Genomic DNA, 19288 nt, shown 5'->3' on the forward strand with positions numbered 1-19288 from the left:
CTTGTGAAGGTGTGTCCGGAGGAAATATTTCTTGGGGCTGAAGCAAGCCATGGTGTATGGGGGAGGATGGCAATGCTGGACCATAACCAATAGGGTGTGTTAAAGAGCTGATTTGGGTCAGCACATCTGGAGATGGACTTCCTCTGCTGCGAGCTGGGTCTCTCTGCAGCTTGGTGGCCATATCACGGTGGAGTTTCAGTGCATGAAGTAAGCTGAATTTGGGCTTCCAAGGCTTAAGAGGGGAGGTTGGACCTTGGGGAGGCGTGGACAAAGGGAATGGCTTTGCACAAGGGGATTTGTGGTGAGGTTAAGTAGGTCTGGTGGCTGAGTGGGCATGTGGAGATGGGGCATGGACTTGGGTCCTTCCTGTGAACCTGCGGCACCGTCTGCGCCTGCTGCCCATGGGGCCCTGAGGAAGCGGCAGGGATGGGCACCCATCGCAGGCTGTTACCCAGCCCTTCTCACGGGGCCTTTGCAGAAGGAGCCCACCCGTGGTGATTTTGTGGGTGGATGCCAGAGCCTGGTTTTGGGAGGTGACACTGGACCCTGGGAGAAAGATGTCAGACCTTGATTGTAGAGGAGGATGCCAGAGCCTCCTTTGGGGGGATGCTGCCAGATCCTAACATTTTGGGGGAAAGGCCTGAGCCTGCCTTTTTTTTTTTTTTTTTTTTCCTTTTGGGTGGAGGGTGGCAAACCCGGATTTTTCGGGCTGGGCGGTTGGAGAGCGAGAGCCTGCTGTTGCAGGGGGAGAACCGAGGGAGGCCAAGGGTTAAGGGGGCGGGCGGCGGGCGGGGCGGCGCTGGCGGAGCAGATTGCAGCCGGCTCCTGCGGCTTCGCCTGCGCCGGGCGCGGAGCAGCGGCGGGGAGCGCGGGCGGAGCCCCCCCCGCCGCCCCCCACCCCCCGGCCGCCACCATGGTGCAGAAATCCCGCAACGGAGGCGTCTACCCGGGGCCCGCCGCTGAGAAGAAGCTCAAGGTGGGCTTCGTGGGGCTGGACCCGGGCGCCCCGGACTCCAGCCGGGACGGGGCGCTCCTCATCGCCGGCTCCGAGAGCACCAAGCGGGGCAGCATCCTCAGCAAGCCCCGCTCTGGGGTCTCGGGCAGCGGGAAGCCCCCCAAACGGAATGCTTTTTACCGCAAGCTACAGAATTTCCTCTACAATGTGCTGGAGAGACCGCGGGGCTGGGCTTTCATTTACCACGCATACGTGTGAGTACAAGGGTAGGGGGCAAACCCAACGGGAGAGACCCCCGCCCCCCCACTCCGGTCCGGATCTGCCCTTGCCAGCTCTCTCCCTCCACCCCAGCCCCCCAGATGCATGCCGAAAAGGAAGGATGCTCCAGCTGCCGAGCGGGTGCAGGGAGGGGATGACGGGTGCCAGGACTGCTTGGGGAGCCCCGGGGGGGATGCTGCGGGGTGGGGGAAGCGGAGCCGCCACCCCGGGAAGAGCCGGGCCGCCGCCGCATCCCTCGCCCTGGCCCAGTCGGTGCCCGGTGCAGGGCGGCACGGTGCCCAGGCACACCGGGGACGGGGGGCGTGGGGGGCGGTGCCGGGCGGGGGGCGGTGGTGAAGGCAATCCGGGGTGCAGGGAGGGAAGGGAGAGGCTGTCCCTGCAGAGCTGGGGGGGTGGCTCCCCCGGGAGGTGCAATGCACCGGCCCCCTGTCCCCCCCTGCCCGCTCCTGCTTGCGGGGGAAGGGGCTGGAGCAAAGCGGGTGAGGGGTAGGGATTGCTCCTCCGTCTTGCTTGAAATCACCATAGCAATGCCGTGAGCAGAGGAACAAAACAGCTCTGCTCAGGCACTGTCTCTCCATCCCTCCTCCCCCCCGCGCTCCTTCTCCCCCAGCCCCATCTTTTGCTGCTGTGTGGCTGCAAAAGGGCTCGGGGCCGGGTTTGGTTTTATGGCTCTGCACTGGGTTCTGGAGGTATTTCTTGTCCCCCTGTGGGAAGCGGCTGAATTGGAGATGTGTCTAGAAAAAAATGCTAATCAGTGTCTGAGGCTTCCTGACTGCACAGCCATGGAGCGGTAAACAAAAGAGCAATCCAGGGTGCACATCTCCCCTCTGCTACCCCTTTTTTAGCTAGAAATGGCCACATCTGACCCATCTTTTGGCAGAAAGATACCCGTGTCTGAAGGCATTGCTGCATAGGGAGAGCAGATGACTTCCCGTTGTTCAGAGGATTGCAAAGGGAGGGTCAAGATAAATTGCTGTGTTACTGCAACTCCCTTCCCTCTGGGACTTTCCACAGTCCCACCAGGCTCTTCTGTAGGCCTGGGCTCTGCCTTGGGTGCTCATTCCCTTGCTGCTGATGTGTTTGGGGTGTGTTGGTGGGTTTTTTTTTTTTTTGGCGTGTTTTTACATCATGGCTAGGGCCTCTGTCAGCGCCAGCAGGAGGATTTTTTCGGCCTTTTGTGTATTTTTTTCACATCCTTTTGCTGTTACGCTATTCTCAGATAAGGTGTTGGGATATGCTTTCTGGTCCTCAGCCATTTTGTACATTGGGGCCTTCCAGGGAGGTGTTGGCGAGTCCAGTCAGAGAGTCGGTGAAATGCTGGCTGGGTGGAAGGGGGAGCTTTGCTGTGCGCTGCAGTGAGTTGGGGTCCTTGCGGGGACCTCTTTTCCCTAGGGAAATGAGAGAGAAGCAGCATCTGTGGAGCTCAGTTGCAGCTACAATGAGCTGAAACTCCAGTCCTGCACTGGGAGTCCTGAGCATCCTCCAGGCTCAGGGCCATCCTCTGGAGTTGTAGGTTTGTGTCACAAATGCTCCAGAATTGCGCGGAGGGGCTGAGCGTTCACACGGTGAGCTGGGTGCTTGCCTGTGCGCGTGCCGAGGATGGGGGGATGTTGTCTGCAACATGCACTGCATGCTATTAAATGCAGGTGAGACCCCAGCTTGGGGACATTGGGGTGACAATGACAGAGGTGGAAGGGGCTGAAAGCCAAATGGCAAGCGGCAAGGCTAGCCCTGACTGTGAGGGCTTTATAAGCATCTTTGGCTTAAGACAGCTGTTCTGTCTTAACTTTTGACCTGTTTGGCACTCTGGGATGGCATTTGCTTGGGCAGCCAGTAATCTGTGTGGGGTAGGAGCAGGGGCATCCTAAACTGACCTCCTGCCAGGGTCTGCTTTCCCGTGAACACCCTGACCCCAGTGTCAGGCTGGGGTGCCCCTTGCCTCTCGCCATGTATCCGCATCTCCCAGGCGCCTCTCTCCCCACCCCAAGCAGCTGCATTTCTCTTGGGCTCGTGATTCCACTTGTACCTGCTGTGACACCACGTGGAGCTGTGCCTTCTGATTAGAAACCGCTGGCCTGGGACGTGCTGGGAGCTGGGCGGCCTCCCTGGCTCACCTTGGGGCAGACGCCTGAGCAGCTGGGAGATATAACTACTGCAAAACCATCCTCTGACCCCACTCAAGCACCCATCAGGAAGTGGAGGCTGAAATCAGGGCTGAGGGAGTAACTGCACCAATGTCTGTGAAGCATCAGTGATATGATTAATTTTTCACAGTGTATCAGGAAGTTATATGGACTGCAGTCTTCTGAACTATACATATGGTAGGTTTAGCCTTGGCAGTCTGCTAATGTATTATTTAATGAGCTGAAAGATATAGTAAACATCATACGAGGTCACGGGGATAAGCCCATGCACCAGTTACGGCCCTTGGCTGCCTGGGTGAGCCTGGCATGCATGGCCTGTGCCGAATCTGTATATGTTTGAACGGGGCAGGGTGTGGGTTTCCTGGGTTTCTGAACCTAGAAGTCTGTAACCCAGACAGACAGCACAGATAAAAAGCTTAGTGGCTGCTCATCCAAAGATATGGGAGGATGAAGAGACTAGCTCAAGGTCATAAAGTTTGTACGGGAGAGCTGGAGCCACTCCGGATGTCCCGATGGCCGGCTCAGTGCCCTACCTGTGCTATTGGGGTCGCACTGTCTCCTCCTGCCCAAAACCCCATTTTGTGCCAAAGCCTTGAGAACAAAAGCACCTTTAGCCTTCATACCGCAGGAGTGGGAGTCCCGAGGGAGGCTGTGAATGGGGGAGCCCACCCTACCGCTCTCTCGGGCTGTGCACTGCTCAGCCCCTTTACCACTGACCCCATCTGCCAGCGCCCCTGTTTCTCTGGTCCTGTACTCACAGGGACTTTCTTTCATGAAAAATTAGGAACTATTTCCAGTGTGAATGAGTTCATGACCCTGCAAGCTTGGATTTAGCTTGTAGAGATGCTTATAGACCCCACTGCATTTCTAGGTGTGGAGCTGCTCTGGGGCTGCTGTGCTGCTCAGGCAGCCTCCCTGTACCCAAATGCCAAGTCACAAACTGTAGAGGCTCTTCCAGCATGGACATGTTTTAATAAATATGAGAGGTGCCTCTGTGTAAGTACCTCTGATAAATGCCTGCCTGCAGAGGCCCATCTCCCAGTCCGGTATTGCAACCGGGCAATTGATGCGCTGCCTTGAGAAGCCTGTGCAAGTTGCATTTATTTCTAATTCTGTATCCTAGATCCAATCCATCTGACTTCTTTCCCCACCTCTTCTTCCTATCGTCACTTGTTCCCCTTTGCATCTTTTCATGCCTAAGAAACCAGGGAAATTCAGAGCAGCTCCCACCCCCCCAGCCCCAGACTCATTAACATGGTCTCATCACAGGTGTTGCCTCTGTAAAAGCACTGTTGCCTCCGTGAGCAAAAGCACTATTTTATATTTCTGTGCTGTGATTCATTTTTATACTTAATTATGTTTCCTACACTGACAAAACTGGACGACCTGCTCATGTTAGCTGTGTGTGTATACATATTATATATAATATATAGTTTGCACAGCCCCATGGGCAGCTGAGCCCAATGGGTCCCATTTTTGAGCGTGGCTGGAGGTGGATTCTGGCTCCTGGAGGTCTGAGCCTCTCCTATCTCTCATCCTCTCCCAGTATTTCTCTAAGCATCTTTCTTTTCTATTCCCCCACCCCCTCTTCTTTTATTTTTTTGGCAGAGCCTTAGCAGTGCAGCACGTGGCCTCATTCCGTTCAAGGTTGAGCTGAAACTTGAAAAGTTGAGCTGTGCCTAAATAGCAGGCCAGGCTTTTTGAGGGATGCAGCTGCACTTAGGCTTTGAGACAGTTCTCTGCACAGGGAGGCATTTTGCTTCCAAAATGCTTCAATTTTATTTATTTCAATAATTCAAATATCTTTTATTCCTTCTAGTCCTTTTACCTGGGTTATTGTAGCCTGTCCTGTGCTCAGTGGTGCTGAGTTTGAAGGACTGTAATACTTGAAAGTGCTTTTTGTCCCTACCTGCCATCTTATTTCAGGAGGGATTGCTGTGTTCTGTGCCAAAGCAAGGTACTTGCACTGGGCACCCCCATAGCTCAATAGATCTGGAGACACACTTGCTCATTTCCTGGGTGAGCTGCTCATGTTTGGTCCCTGAGCTGAAGACGACGGGGCTGGATTTGGGGCAGTAGCAAGAAAACAGCCTGTATTCAGACACTTATAAAGCTGTGTGCCCAGGGCTGATGTAATTCTTGCATTTCCTACTTTGAATTTATAACCTTAATTCGTCTTTTTAACTGTGTTAAAAATAGTTTGGATGCATTTTTTGTCTGCATACTGTGCACCATACATTCAGTTAATTAAGCAAGTGCATGGACTTAAATTATAAGGAAGAACATTTCCTCCCTGTCTAATTCTATTAAAATTTCCTTGTAGCATCCCTGCCCTGTTTGTTCTTCCATTTTAACCCAGCCAGAAGCCACCTCTCTCTCCAGAAGGTCTCCTCTCTGTGCTCCCTGCATCCTGGCACGGCCACGTCTGGTGCGGTGAGAGGGTGGCGAGTCGATGCAATTACTTCCCTGAAGGTCCAGGGTTTCTCACTGCAGAGGTGGCCTCTCTTGTGACTCCTTCCACTCCTCAGGGACTGACAAAAACATGGTTATTTAATACAAATCCATTTCTACATAATCTTTTACATCAGATTGAATGACTCGGAACCCTCACCCATTTTTCTGCTGCCTGGGTTGGGTTTTTAGGCAGCTCTCATGTTTTGTTTTGTTTTTCACTTACATTTTTTTAATACTTGTTTTATGGCATTTGCTAATTAAGGGTAAATTAGTTTGACAGTCTCATTTATCCATCCGCAGGCACTGAGGGGTCGTGGTTCATGGCAAGCCCTCACCTGCGGTCAGGGATATTGCCGGCAGGTATGATGCCACCAAACTCATCCCATCCAGAAATGACATGCAGGGGACTCCTGGGTTCTCCTCCCCGTGTCCTAGTGAGTATGTGGGATGAAGGGGCCAATACAAATCTCCCATAAGTGCTGAGTTTAATGGAACTGCTTGGGCTTTGACCTCCAGCAGTGATGCCCTCAGCTGCATGGTTGTGTCTGTCCTGGGGACCAGGGAGACCTCCATGGTGTGATGCCTCATGAGCTCCTCTCCAGCTGCTTAGTCAGAGCTTGGTGGGAGCAACCTGATTTCAATCGCTTTAATGTGTCACGTTCCAGTCGTCACATTCACCCCACACTGACATTAAGGAAACGAAAAACAAGCCGATCCTCCAGATGACCTCCTTTTTGTGCTGCAACGCACCTCAACCAGATGAGTCTTCCTATTTGTCATAAGAGGGAATAACCCAAAAAGCAAATCCTAAAGGGAAGACGGGTGTTGCTTAAAGAGATGCAGATAGCAAAAATGAGATTTCTTGAGTTTTATTTTCTTTTTTTACATTGCAGCAGGGGGGGAACACCTTAGGAGGGGGAGGCACTGTGATTCATTTTTGGGGGCAGGGTGTGCAGGGCAGAGTGTTTGTTTACCTGTCAGTGAGGCATCAGTGGGGGGCTTACCAGGATAAAAAGCACATAAGCTTGGTATTTGATTTCCAGGATTTAAGCAGCAAACACTTCGCCCTGCATAATGCCTTTTAAGGTAGCCCAAACGCGTAGCTGGTTTCTTAGTTTGTTCTTGAGGGACAGATTCCTCTTTAAATTGTGGGGGCAGGGAGACGTGCTAGTCCCTCTTTCTGCTATGTAATCTCCTGTAGAGAAGATACAGGAGAGCTGAGAAAGATAAGAGTGCTTCCTACAAAGGATTAAACTTTGTCTATGGTGTGCTTCTCGGGCAAACGTGAGCCTGTCCCTGTTGGTGCGTTGTCCCCAGTTCCCAGTGCATCAAAGACAGAGGAGGCCTCCAGCACTGAGATAGACATTGCTACAGTCAAAAAAAGAACCACATTTCAAAACCAGTTTATTGTGGTGGTCTAAACTGGGTTTTATGAATTTATTTAGATGAGCTGCGTAGCGAGGTGATTTGACTGGTGAGCACAGGATGGCAAAACCAGGTAGTGCAGAATGACATGGGGCACAGTGGTTTGGCTGGTGCAGCTGAGTTCTTCACCGCATGTTTAAATGGCTCCTAATCAGGTTGCAAACCAAAAACACTTAGGCTACTCTGACACTCACTTATGGCAAAAGATGGCCCCACCGGGGCTGCAGGAGTAGGTATTTAAATGTGGTCCCTTGGTGGATGTGCCCATCCACCCAGTTTAAAAGAAAAATGTAATTTTTCTCCAGTAAGAACAAGTTTTGTGATACTTGATCTTACTTGCTCAGCTCACTGAAGCTGTGGGTGACCTCAGCTCCCCACACAGTTCTCCTGGCCTTATCCTGGATAAACTGTGAATGCAGCCTCCTATGACACTTAGACTGAAGGTGTTTAGGGGGGGTCATGTGCATTTATTCTAAAGCACTGAATTAATTACATATAGTGTTGTTTGGTACGGAGTATCTCACACAAGTCACGGGCTGGGATGGCAAGGGCTGCTTTATTACAGCCTCAGGGCTTCTTGACTGTCTAACTGCCAATAAATGAGGGAAACTGGAGCATTCCTCCAGATCTCTGTCCAATCTGCATTTGGTATCACTTCAGCCTCTTAACGGGCTTCTTAGATGTGTGGAAAGCTTTGTTGTTGGTAAGCGTCCATCCGGTGACTTTTTCTGAGTGGATTGGATGTCAAAGGGCAGCCTTTTCCAAGGCATGGGGAGCAGAAAACCTGTGAGATCTTCTCACCTCTCACTGTTGCTTCTGTAGGGAGATGATTTAAGGCTACATCAGGGCCACTGGGACTGCTGGGTGCAGGAGCAGCCTTGGCTTTGCAAGCCCTGTGACTGAGCAGTCACTTGATTTGTTTCAGGATGTACAATATCCAGGCGTCGCAGGTGGAGTGGGCTTTCAGCTCGAACTGGTGATGCTCAGATACCTGCTGGGTTCCTCGCAGAAATCCCACAGGACCCTCAGTGCAGATCATCAGGGGGCAGCTCTGCCATTTCAATCTGTTGATGACAGGGAGCCTAAGTTCCCTTGCACACCTGAGGTGAAAGCTGGGTGGGATTAGTCCAGACAATGAGGGGAGGAGACAGGGCTTGGCACAGTTTGCAAATTGAAAACTGGAGTCAGTTGAGGCATAACTCCCACCACCTGCCACAGCCTGTAGGAACTGTGATGTTCAGAGGCAGAACTACCCTGTGGACATTCTGCCAGGTAAGGGCAAGATGAGAGATGGGGCTGAACCACAATGAAATGGGATGACCAGGAGCTGGCATCTACATTTACCCAGCTGTGAGAAACAGTTTTGAAAAGGAATCTTTACAGCAAACCCTGATCAACTCTTGGACCTGCAACCCAAGACCCAGAGGAAATCAGGTGGTAATCAAGCCTTTAATACTGATTATGGTTCTTCAGCAGCTGCAGTTGTGTTTAGGCTCTAGGAGGGGAGTGGCGGGTGGTCAGCATTCATTCAGACATCCTCCTTTTTTTAATGCCTCCCCTGGGAGGGAGGGACAGGGCAAGGAAACATGAGGCCAGGCAAGGTCAGAGGGAACGCTGCTTGGGTTAAGAGGCAACCGCTCTTCTGAGGATCCCAGCAGTCCATGGTGGCTGGCACTTGGTCTCTTCAGAACAAGATTGTTAGAAGCAGAGATTTTGCCTTCCAGAGGGTCTTTCCCAGGGATTCACAAATGCCTCATTTGTAAACAAACCCCAGTATGCCTGGAAGTCCTGCTTTCTTGTTTAGAGCTCTGCTAGCCCAGGGAGGTGACAGTGTCAAAGCGAAATACGGCTGGGGCGATAGCTGAGCTGCTGTCGCACGCTGCAATGGATGAGCGCAGCAGGACAGGCAATCCTAATGCAGCTTCCACAGATATGCTGTCACTCTCTGTAAAGTTGTTACAATGCCCAGGAAAAAAAAAATCTAGAAGAGATCCTGACTCAAAGGTGACTCACATACACCTCTTCTAAATCTCTTGTGTGAACACAGTAGCTTGTGTCTGACTACCTCCGGTGTGTGTTTGTTGCAACTTTGATATGATATGGTAGGAAAAACTAATATGTGGTGCAAAAGGAAAAGAAAAACTTCAGTCAAATAACAGTTAAAATGAATACCAAGGGGAAAACAATACTCTAGTAATATAGTTACAAGGTGTGCAAGCATCCCTAATGGAAATAGAAGTCCACAATCTTGTTCTGTATATTGAGCCAAAAGAACCAGTCCCTGCTCTAAGGACTTATTGTATTGAACCAGTAAGACAGAGGAAAGGCATAAAGTAGTTGTTGGGGGACCGCTGGTAAATGTTATCTTTGCTCCACTTTTCTTTTTAATAGTATTTACCCAGCTTCTTATTTGCTTTTGAGTTGGTAGGTTGATTTCTATTCGTGCTCCTTGGGTTTGCAAAAGAAAGCAGGGTTGGCTTTGGCTAGAGCAGATGAACCAGCCTATCTTAGCAGTAAATCCTGTAGATTGAGAACCTCAGCAGGGTTAACTTTGGGCTGGGAGGATGAAGGCACGTCTTCCCTGGGGCATGGATCACCCATTCTGGGGCAGTTTGCTGTGATCTTGCTGTTCATTACAAGTGCAGTGTGTAGAAGGCTGTGAATTGGGCTTACCGGTTTTCTCACTGAGTGTTACATGTGGCAGCGAAATGACAGCACTGGGAGACTTGTTCTCCTGCATATTTATGGGCTTTCCCACAACTCAGAGTGTCGAAGTGGCCATTAATTGAGTTTATGCTTGCTCGGAGGTTCGTTACCTGATCTGAAGAACGTAATAAGGGGTGTAAGAGCACTCCATCTTTCACTCGAGGAGAGCAAAGGAGTTAAATATAAATATCTGTATATTATAGCTGGACAAACAGGGAGCAAGGCTGTGTTGCCTCCTGCCACTTCAAGCCATATGGTGGTTAAGCCTGAATGCTTCTAGGAGGGGCAGTGGAAAACAAAACCTCCCCCCAGTGACAAGGACTATTCATTGCTCTTGAAGCAGGTAGGCTGCACGAAGGGCTCAGGCTGGTGTGGCCTTTGGTTCAGTGTTGGTCATTGGTTTAATTCTGTGGTTATTCATCCTTCCTCTGTCTGGCAAGGCTGGAAATTGAATGTCGTGTACAGTTAACCTCTTGCTGGGCCTTCCTTCAAGTTCCCTGGGGTTTATTAGCAATGATTTGTGCTTTAAGGACTAGTGAGATCCCTGAGTCATCTCCTTCGGCAGGGAGCTATTTATTTCAGTGTGTATGTGTTACATACACTCCCTGGGAGTGGGTGTCTCTCTTCCGCTTTTGGATCCTGCCCTGACTCTATATAAAGACTCCCGGCTTGAATGAGCAGCAAAACCAACCCCGAACCGGATCCATCATTTGGAATCTTTGTGCTGCTGATCCCATCTCTCCTGGCTGAAGAAACATGGCCATTTGGAGCATGGGTAGGAGTTTGCATGGGACGTTTGTCCACCCTGGGGTTGCATAGCTGCTAGGACAGCTCATAGGGATGCAGCGTACTGTGTGTCCATGTCCAGGAGCAGTTCTTGCTCTACAGTGGCTCATGACCAAAGGTGAAGCGTGATTTATACCTCCTTTTCTCCTCTGAGGTTGATTTGCTGATGCTGTTGGGTTTTTGGTCGGTGAGATTTTTCTTATTTAGGAGAGATGAGATATTTCCGAGTGGCTTTAATTCTCCGTTGGTATTAGAGCAGGGACTGGAGGTGCCCAATGGGGGCAAACGCAGATGGGCTCCTCTGAGACGCTGCCAGATTTGGAGGAACTTCACTGTGTCATTTCTCCTGGGATGGCCCTTTTCAGACACATCCCATGCTTGCTTGGTAGCCTTGCAGAAAGCTGCTTTGCCTCTCAGTTTGGGGTGCAAGGAGAGCCCCATACATAACAGCTCTCTGGGGAGCTGCAAAGAAGCCAGTGTGCTAATGGCAGTGTTCATTCAAAAGCTGTCTTCACACCCAATTAAGCATCACCCTAAGCCAGAGGGACAAGTCCTCATGTCATTATGTCTTGAACTCAATTTCTGGCACTTCATGAGGGCTCTGTCTCCATAGCCTGAGGAACTGATGCATTTAATCTGTATCAGCAATAAAGAAACTTTGTTAATGTGACATTGTGGTTTGGTCCTTGTGGCTACTGGATGTACGTGTCTGTGGTTGTCTTTTTCTTAGTTACGGCTATTCCTGTAAGGAAGGAAAAAGACTTAGAGAAAAGGAGAATTTCCTGAGCTCTTCATCTGTAATTTGTCAGGCATAACATGCAGTCATGGAATTTTGCACCAAATTTCTATTCTTTTCCACATTTTTCCCTTTAACATCTAGATGTTTTTAATGCTATTCTTATTTAGCAGCTTCCCTCTTACCACACCAGCTAATGAGGGGTAGGAAGAGTTTCTGCATTGACCTTTTGTTGATGCTGATGTCTTTCTTTTCCACAACAGAAATCAGATATAATTTGAAACCTTCTCTGAGCTGCCCCTCCAGGCCGTGAGCCTGCACCCCCTCTGATGCATGTTTGTGGGTGGTGGGAGCATCTCGAGTCATGCTAAATGGCACAAAGTGAGCTGCTGAGGCTTAGTCTGTGAATCAGTAGATTTCATATCTGAGCCTGGGATAAATAACACAATGTAGGTCTGAACATGGGTTTAAGCTGGTGATGGATTAATCTGCCTCAGTATGGGGGGAATGATTTGAAGTTGTGAGTATGGGGGAAGGTAATGAAAATGCCTGAATAAGGCAAGCGAATGGGCCCTTAAAGATGTGTCTGTCCCACTGTTTCTACTGGGAGGTGGGGATGTAGACATCTAAAAGTAGGCGAGACATATCCCAACCTCAGGTCTCCACCCTGTGCTTCGGAATAGCCAAATCTGGGAGTAGGACAGGGCTTGATGTTGCTTGGGCTTGACCCATCAATATGCAAGAACTTGGACCCATGGGAAGCACCTCCATTGAATTTGCCATTTCTTTGCAAACACTCTGCAGAGCAAATAAGCCTGCCATGGGTGTGCTGTTGGTGTAGAGCACCTGCCCAAGCCCTAGCTCCATGCAGAGAAATGGGCTGAACCTCCAAAGCAAATTCCGGTCCTATCTAGTCTTGCTCTTTTGGCCCTTCTCCACATGGGAGCAGATGGCTATTAAAAACCCAGAGAAATTAATTAAGCTAATGGGTTGCCAGTCCCCATCTGTGGCCAGGGAGGCCTGTCTACCCTGCAGCTGTGTCCCCATGGGGTATGAATTGGGAAGAGTGGCTGGAGCCAAGCCTGACCCTGCGGTGGCATTACCTGCTGGCTGCAGTGAGCTGGTGGGTTGTGCACCTGATGTGTGAAACATAGGGGCTGGTAGAGCAGCCCAGGGAGGTAGCACAGACCTGATAGGGCAGCTTACTACTTTTTCATTTGCTAAAGCGCAGCAGAAATTGAATGAAGATTAATTAAACTTTTTATTTTTTCCCTGCTTCCTCTTGCTCTTTCTAGAGGAGACTGAAAAAATGTGCTAGAGAGGAAGCTGAACTCTAGCATCCTTTCATGAATGCAGAATATGGCCCCCATGGGACTGCAGGGAAAGGCCCTGTAATTATGGGGAACGTCCTATGAGGCTGGGTTACACAGCCAGGAAGGAGAGCTGCTCCTGCTTCAGTTTAGCAGCAGGCTGATGATGCTGTAACTCAAAATACTACCTGGCTATTATCCATTCATTGCTTTTTATCACTGTCGGTGTCCTCAACACACAGCACAGGCCACTCGCGGGGCTCTGAGCCAAGAAGGAGGTAGCAAGAAGTGTGCAGGATCATAAAAGGGCCATTTGATATTTACGGTGCCTGGTGACATAACTCCCAGACAGCCTGAGACTATCTCAGAGCTGGCTGACGAGTTGCCAAAGAGATCTCGCTACAATGCCACCAAGTGAAGGTGACTCCTTCCCAGCTCTGGCAGGAGCAGGATGCCCTGATGGAGAAGTCATGCTGTGGCATCTGCTTGTGGGCTCTGCACCAGCTGCTGCCACCTGGGTTAAGAGCCAAGTTAGCGGCTGGGAAAGGGATTTAGGACTGTAGCAAGTGCCCTGAAATTTTAGATAGGGCGGGACTAACACCTTGGCTGTGGTGCTGGGCATGCCCTGGTGTCATGTGCCGGAGGATGTTGCTCTTGCGTGCTCCTGGGTGGCTTTGTGCTATCATTTAAGATGCTATTGTTGGCCGTGGTCCATGCGAGCCTTGGTTACTGGTGTGCTTTGCAGTGTTTTTGTGCCAGGCTTTATTCTACTCCAGAAGGATTTATTGGTTGCTGAGGGCCATGGGCATGTCTTGAGCTATGCGTGGGCTTAACCTCGCTGTGCCCCTGTGTGCTGTGGGGAATCATTACTCCTGTTGTCCAGTTTGGAAGCTGAGGAATTCAGCGACACTGGATTCCTGTGGCATAATCTAGCATCCCTGTTCCCCATGCTGTAACCCTAGCCTCTCCCTCCTCCAGCAGCAATAACCATTTCGCATACAGACAAGGAGGCTTCAGCATGTATACTCGTCTTGTCAGGCCTTCCTAGGCTTTGAATTATTAAATATTGTCTCTCATCTCCATTATAAAGGTTGTTAGAGCACAGCTACTTATCAGAATAGAAAATATTCCATTTCCGTACTTTAACAGTTGGCTTTATCTGCTTGTGGGATTTACAATAATTGTGAAGAGTTAAAAAAAAGGCAAAAAAGAAATCATGAGAGGCTGAGGTTGGAAGTAAACACCGTGAAATAACATCTTTACAAGAGGATGTCCAGTTTTGTGTCCCAGTACCCATGTGGTTGCTGGTCTGTATCTTCTGTCTAGAACAAAATCACATGCAAATTCATCAGTATTAATAGGCTGGAGGGTGTTTGCTGCTGAGACTTCCATGATGCTGGATTACAGATAGTGCTCTGGGGTGCCTCTTCTCACACCCCCATTGCCTTCTCCTCCATCAGCTGGCAGCGACCCCAGCAAACCAACCTGGCCGTGTTTCTGAGCAATGACTATACATTGAGCTTAGAGGGAGAGCAACAAGGAGGTGCAGATGCAGAGAATGAGACCTGGGACCAGCTGCAGACTGCAGCCAGCTGCTGAGCTCAGTGATGGGTTTATCATTATTTCTGAGAGCCTGAAGCCCTGGCTGCAGTTTGCCGTGATTTCCAAGGTCAGATTTTTGCTACTTCTAAGAAATTGGGTGGTACCTGCTGCTTTATAATAGGCTCGATTTGAGCAGCAGTAAGCCAGGCCATAGTCTTGCTGTTGGTTATTCTCTTGCTCTAGAAGTGTCTTGCCCAAAGCTGGGCATGCCTGTGCCAGGCAGGCACTGCCTGTACCATGCACCTGCAGCATCCCTAAGTGGAGCTGTTTGATGTGACCCAGGCAGGTGATTCCCTGTTTTTCCTGGGGAATAAAGCATGGAAACTGGCTTGAGATTGAGCTGGAAATTGGAAGCTGTGTCACGGAGCTGTCAGGCTGGGTCTGATTTCTTCTGGACCCCGTGGGAGAGACACCGTCCCCTTCTCACACTCCTGATTCAGGCTGTGACAACTCTCCCAGGGAGCAGCCAGACAGCGGTATGGCACGATGCCACCGGGAGCTGCTGGGGACTTGGATTGTGCCTGAGAAAAGGGGGTTAAAAGCAGGTTTTTGCAAGCCTTTGCCTGCCATTTTAAATGGGAAGGATGTTTCCCTGGCAACGAGATGGATGCTTCCCAGCAGAGCATATGGCTTCCATCGGCTTTGATTTACTGGCGTGTTGAAATGGCAGCTAGATAATCTCTCTTCAGCTTTAGTGTGTCCATGCCCTGTGTCCCTGTTGCTTGTGAGCTTTAAAAGACCGTGGGTCTGGCCCCAGCAGTTCTGGTCTTGCTCCCAGCCTGTCCCAGGGCTGGAGCTGGCCTGGCCCCATGTTGGGGCTGGGTCGGGGGACCTTCGTAAGGACCCGCACAGAGGACCAGAGCATCACCCTGAGCAAGGAGCTGCAGGGTGGGCAGGAAAACCTTCCCTGCCTCTGCTGCCTTTCACCAGCCAAACAGCTCCTCCTCCACGGAGAATATAATCTGCAGCCTTGTCTTCCTATTCTCTTCCCTGCTTTAAATCATTTTTAGATGTTTTCCACCTTTCAGCACACAATCATCTGCCTGCTGCAACTTGCTATTTATTGTTGTGTTTACAGGCGCAGGCAAACAAGGAGAGGGAACAAACCTGTCATTTGCTGAGCGGGGGAACTTGGAGGAGCTGGTTTCTGCATGCTCGTGGCTGGTGTGTGCTGGCCCCACCGAGCTTGCGCGGCAGCCTCCTCTGAGGGGCAAAACCAGAGTGTCGTCCTCCTCACTGCTGCCTGTCACTGGCTCTCCAGTCTTTGGCAAATTAGATGAAACAGGTCCAGATATTAGATGGGGACAGCAAGGCAGCCAGATAGGGTGATCGCATGAGCCTCATTACCTTAGGAACCAGGATAGCCGGAGAAGTTCACTCACGTACCTGAGTGGTGTTGAGGCTGGTTCCCAGCTGCCTGTACCCAGATGGTTTGTAGCTGTGAGCAGCAAGCGAGGACCAGGCTTGGGAAACGGCTGGGTAGGGTGGTCTTAAATGAGATTAAAGTGTGGTGCTGGCCTGTGAATGTCTGTGCTGCAGGGACTGGGGGGAAATGTGCCGTTCCTCCCCTCTTTCGCTCATAGAGGTTTTTGGGGAGCTATGGATGAGGCAATGCATTGTCCTTTTTTGCAGGTATCCGGCTGAGCCCTGGTCTGCACATGCTGGCACGCACCCCTCAGCCCTGATTGCAACAAGCTGCCCAAAGCTGCCCGACCTGAAAGACTTTAAAAAGGAGGCTCCCTTGTAACTGAGGTTGCCTTTATTTCTTCTGGCAGGACCACGGCTTTCCACTCCTCTCTGGGGTGTTTAGCTTTCCAGGCAGCCTCTCCCCCTGAGAAGGGCTCTGGATGATGGGGAGCTGCCCCCTGCTCCCGCCGGTGTCTCGGGGCTGAGCCGCACTTGCCCATTCTCCCATCCACGCCTGGCCACCCACTTACCGCGTTCGAGTTACACCAGAGAAGACGCAAGAGATAATAGAAGTGATAAATTAATTCCCAGTGCCAAGGGGCGATTAAGCAGGTGCAAGGAGAGGCTGTGCCCTGGCAGGTGAGGCTGCCCTGCTCTCATTGGGGCCGGTGTCACGAGCTGGCTGTTCTCTGCCACGAACAAAGGAGACACTGACATGGGTGGTGGCAGGAGGATCTCTCCATTGCTCCTGGGGAGCAGCATGACCAGGGTAAATCTGGCTACAGCTCAGGGAACTTTACTGCTGTAGAAGAGAGAGTCATTGAAAAGGACTTTGAAGAGTTTCACCTCCTGGAAGACCCAAAATAGTTATGTTAGTGGTGAAGTTAAAGGGAGCTTGACTGGCAGCTGTTGTGATGCTCTCCCCTCTCTGCAGTATAACTGGCTGTTTCAGCAATTTTTTAGGGCTAAAGAGCGCTGTCTTTTTAAGCCTGAGCTCTCTGGAGATCTGCGTTTGCTTTCCATCCCTTCACCCCGAGCAGCTCCTCCAGGCCTGCCTGTCTCCGTGGCCAAAGCACTGTTCCCAGCAGAAACATCCCCATCCCAACAGGAACAGCTTCACAGACATGAAAAGCACTGGGGCCATATTCTGCCACCTTTGCTGCGGAGGAGCATGCCATCCTACTGATGTGGGGGAGGGATGCAGAGCTCCAAAACTGGCCACTGGCCTTTTATTTCTTGTTGTTAGACCTAATCCTGCATTATTCTGTGTGCCAAACTCAGGTGTCTCTTGGGCATCACAGGGTTTGGACCTGACTGAGCCAGACCCTCTCTCGTGGCAGTGCAGCTCCCTTGGCTTTCGGGGGTTTATTCCTGATGTGCACCAGTGTGAGTGGGGGAGAGTTGCAGTGAGGGAGCATGGTCCTGCTGATTGTAGCACTCCCTTTATTCCTCTGCGTGTATTTTTTACCCAGCTTGGGGACCATCGTCTTCTGGGGACTAAAATTAAAAGGCTGTGAACCAGCTCTCTTCCTTCTTGGCTCTGAGCTCCTTCCTAGTCACTAGCTGGGACAAGAGAAGTAAAATTAAACAGATGGCAAAATTGCCAACTCTAAGACATATTATACAGGCAGTTTGCAAATACTTATTTTTTTTCACCCCCCCCCCCCAAGACTCTGTTAATTAAATAAACTGATGAGCAAATGAAATTAGAAGTGCTTTGGTAATGCTTGCGTTTTACACTTCGGCATTATCCATTAGCCTCTGGCTTGGAGAAGTCACATTCTTCTCATTATTGAGGCACAAAGCTGGGGATGGACCCACAATCTCAGCCATCCTTCTTCGCTGTTAGTTGGGAGGGAGCCCGAGAGCGCAGCTCTGGGGTCCTGCCTTTACAGAAGCATAAACCATGGGCTGAGACATGGGGAAAGTGAGATTTCTAAAGTCAACATGAGGATTTTGAGCTGTTTAGTTGCCAGCCGTGGCTCTGAGATGGTTCATGCAGCTGCCTCTGTGCCTGCAGCTCCCTATGGATACTCTTTGCAAGGATGCTTGTTTTAGAGGTGCTGTAATTCTTGGTGCTGTAAAACTAGTGCAAAGTCAGAGACAGGGAATCGAAGCTAAAGGAGCTCAGCAAGTTGGAGCTTGTCCTTTGTGGGCAGGAAACCTCGGGCTCCAGCTGAATAGCAGATTCTGGGACAGACCTCTGAAAAACCAGCTACTATTCCTGTCTGCAGCGGGAACTAGCCCTGCACATTTTGAGACAATCTTCCTATCTGCAATTAGACCAGAGCCTATTTTTGTATATCCCATTCCCTCGAGGAATGTTTAGATGAGATGCAGCATTACATTTTACAGGGACATCTTGCTTTTAACCCAGTTTTAGAGCTCAGTTAAGTCAGGTCAAGTGACTTGCCCAGGTCAGTCAAAGAAGCTTGACCTCTGCCAGAGGATTTTTTTATTCCTGTGCACTCCAACCATGCAGCATAGCCCTTGGCTTCTTAAATTTCTTTCTTTTTCTTGGTGTTGCAGAAAAGCAGGACTTTCCCCTTAAGAAACAGAAATAACTTGATCTTCATATACAGATAAAGGTTAGATTAGGAACATTTGTGTTCCTGTACTCACAAATACTGATTTCTCAGAGGTAGGGAGGAAGCAGAGGCTCTTTTGGGGGAATACCCTGTGGGATGAAACAGCGACAGCACTCAGATTTCAATCTGAATAATAAGGGTATTGCATGAGACAGCAACTTTCCCTCACATTAAAATCAATGAACGTGCTTTGAGTAAATGCCTGCACAGACATTTTAAGAATTACTTAAATGTCTGATATTTTTTACTCTTAATTTACCTCTCAAGGCATCATAATTGCACCGTGATCTTTAGGATTCTCTCCTGTGAACCGTTTCTGCAGCTGTATGAATATATTTCTCCCCACCAAGTTTTTAAAAGAAAACCTCAGCCTGGCAGCACTGGATTGCAGCAGAGACAGACTCTTCTGGCAGGTGCACGGGCTTGATTAATACTTTGTATTTTCCTCCAGACATCTGGCTCCTCTGAGCCTGCGTGCGCAGGGCAAGGAGAATACGCAGACAAGCATTTCCCAGTGATTCATGTTAGATGAGGACAAAGAGGAACATTTGAGCTAGAACTTTGCATGCGGTGATTATTATTAATAAGGCTTTTACTCCGCGTTGAGTAAGTTAAATTATTAGAGCCAGCCTGTAAAACAAACAACCAGTTCCTTAAATTTAACTCCTTTTCTGCTATAAACATTCAGATCTTGATCTCCACCCCCCGTCATTTCCAGGCAGCTTTTGTTCTTTGAGGCTTCGGTCCAGGAAAGCTCTTAAACTGACTCTTGCTTGTAAGTGTGGAGATGCATAATCCTTTGCTGGACTAGCGACAAGATATGTCATGCAAAACTCATTTCTGCTCAAACTCCTGCAGTTCATAGGTTCAGGTTGGGGATCTGGCTCTGGGCACTC

General features: G+C 50.0%; 1 protein-coding gene across 1 annotated transcript in view; it reads left to right on the forward strand.

The window, feature by feature from the left end:
• Positions 1-913: 913 nt before the first annotated feature.
• Positions 914-19288, forward strand: part of KCNQ2 (potassium voltage-gated channel subfamily Q member 2) — a 77507-nt gene continuing 59132 nt past the window's right edge. The window contains exon 1 of the mRNA XM_075108701.1: positions 914-1209. Coding sequence (XP_074964802.1) covers positions 914-1209 — 296 coding nt within the window. The remainder of the gene's footprint in view (positions 1210-19288) is intronic.

Source organism: Phalacrocorax aristotelis, chromosome 13 (assembly GCF_949628215.1).
Source record: "Phalacrocorax aristotelis chromosome 13, bGulAri2.1, whole genome shotgun sequence".
Taxonomy (NCBI): domain Eukaryota; kingdom Metazoa; phylum Chordata; class Aves; order Suliformes; family Phalacrocoracidae; genus Phalacrocorax; species Phalacrocorax aristotelis.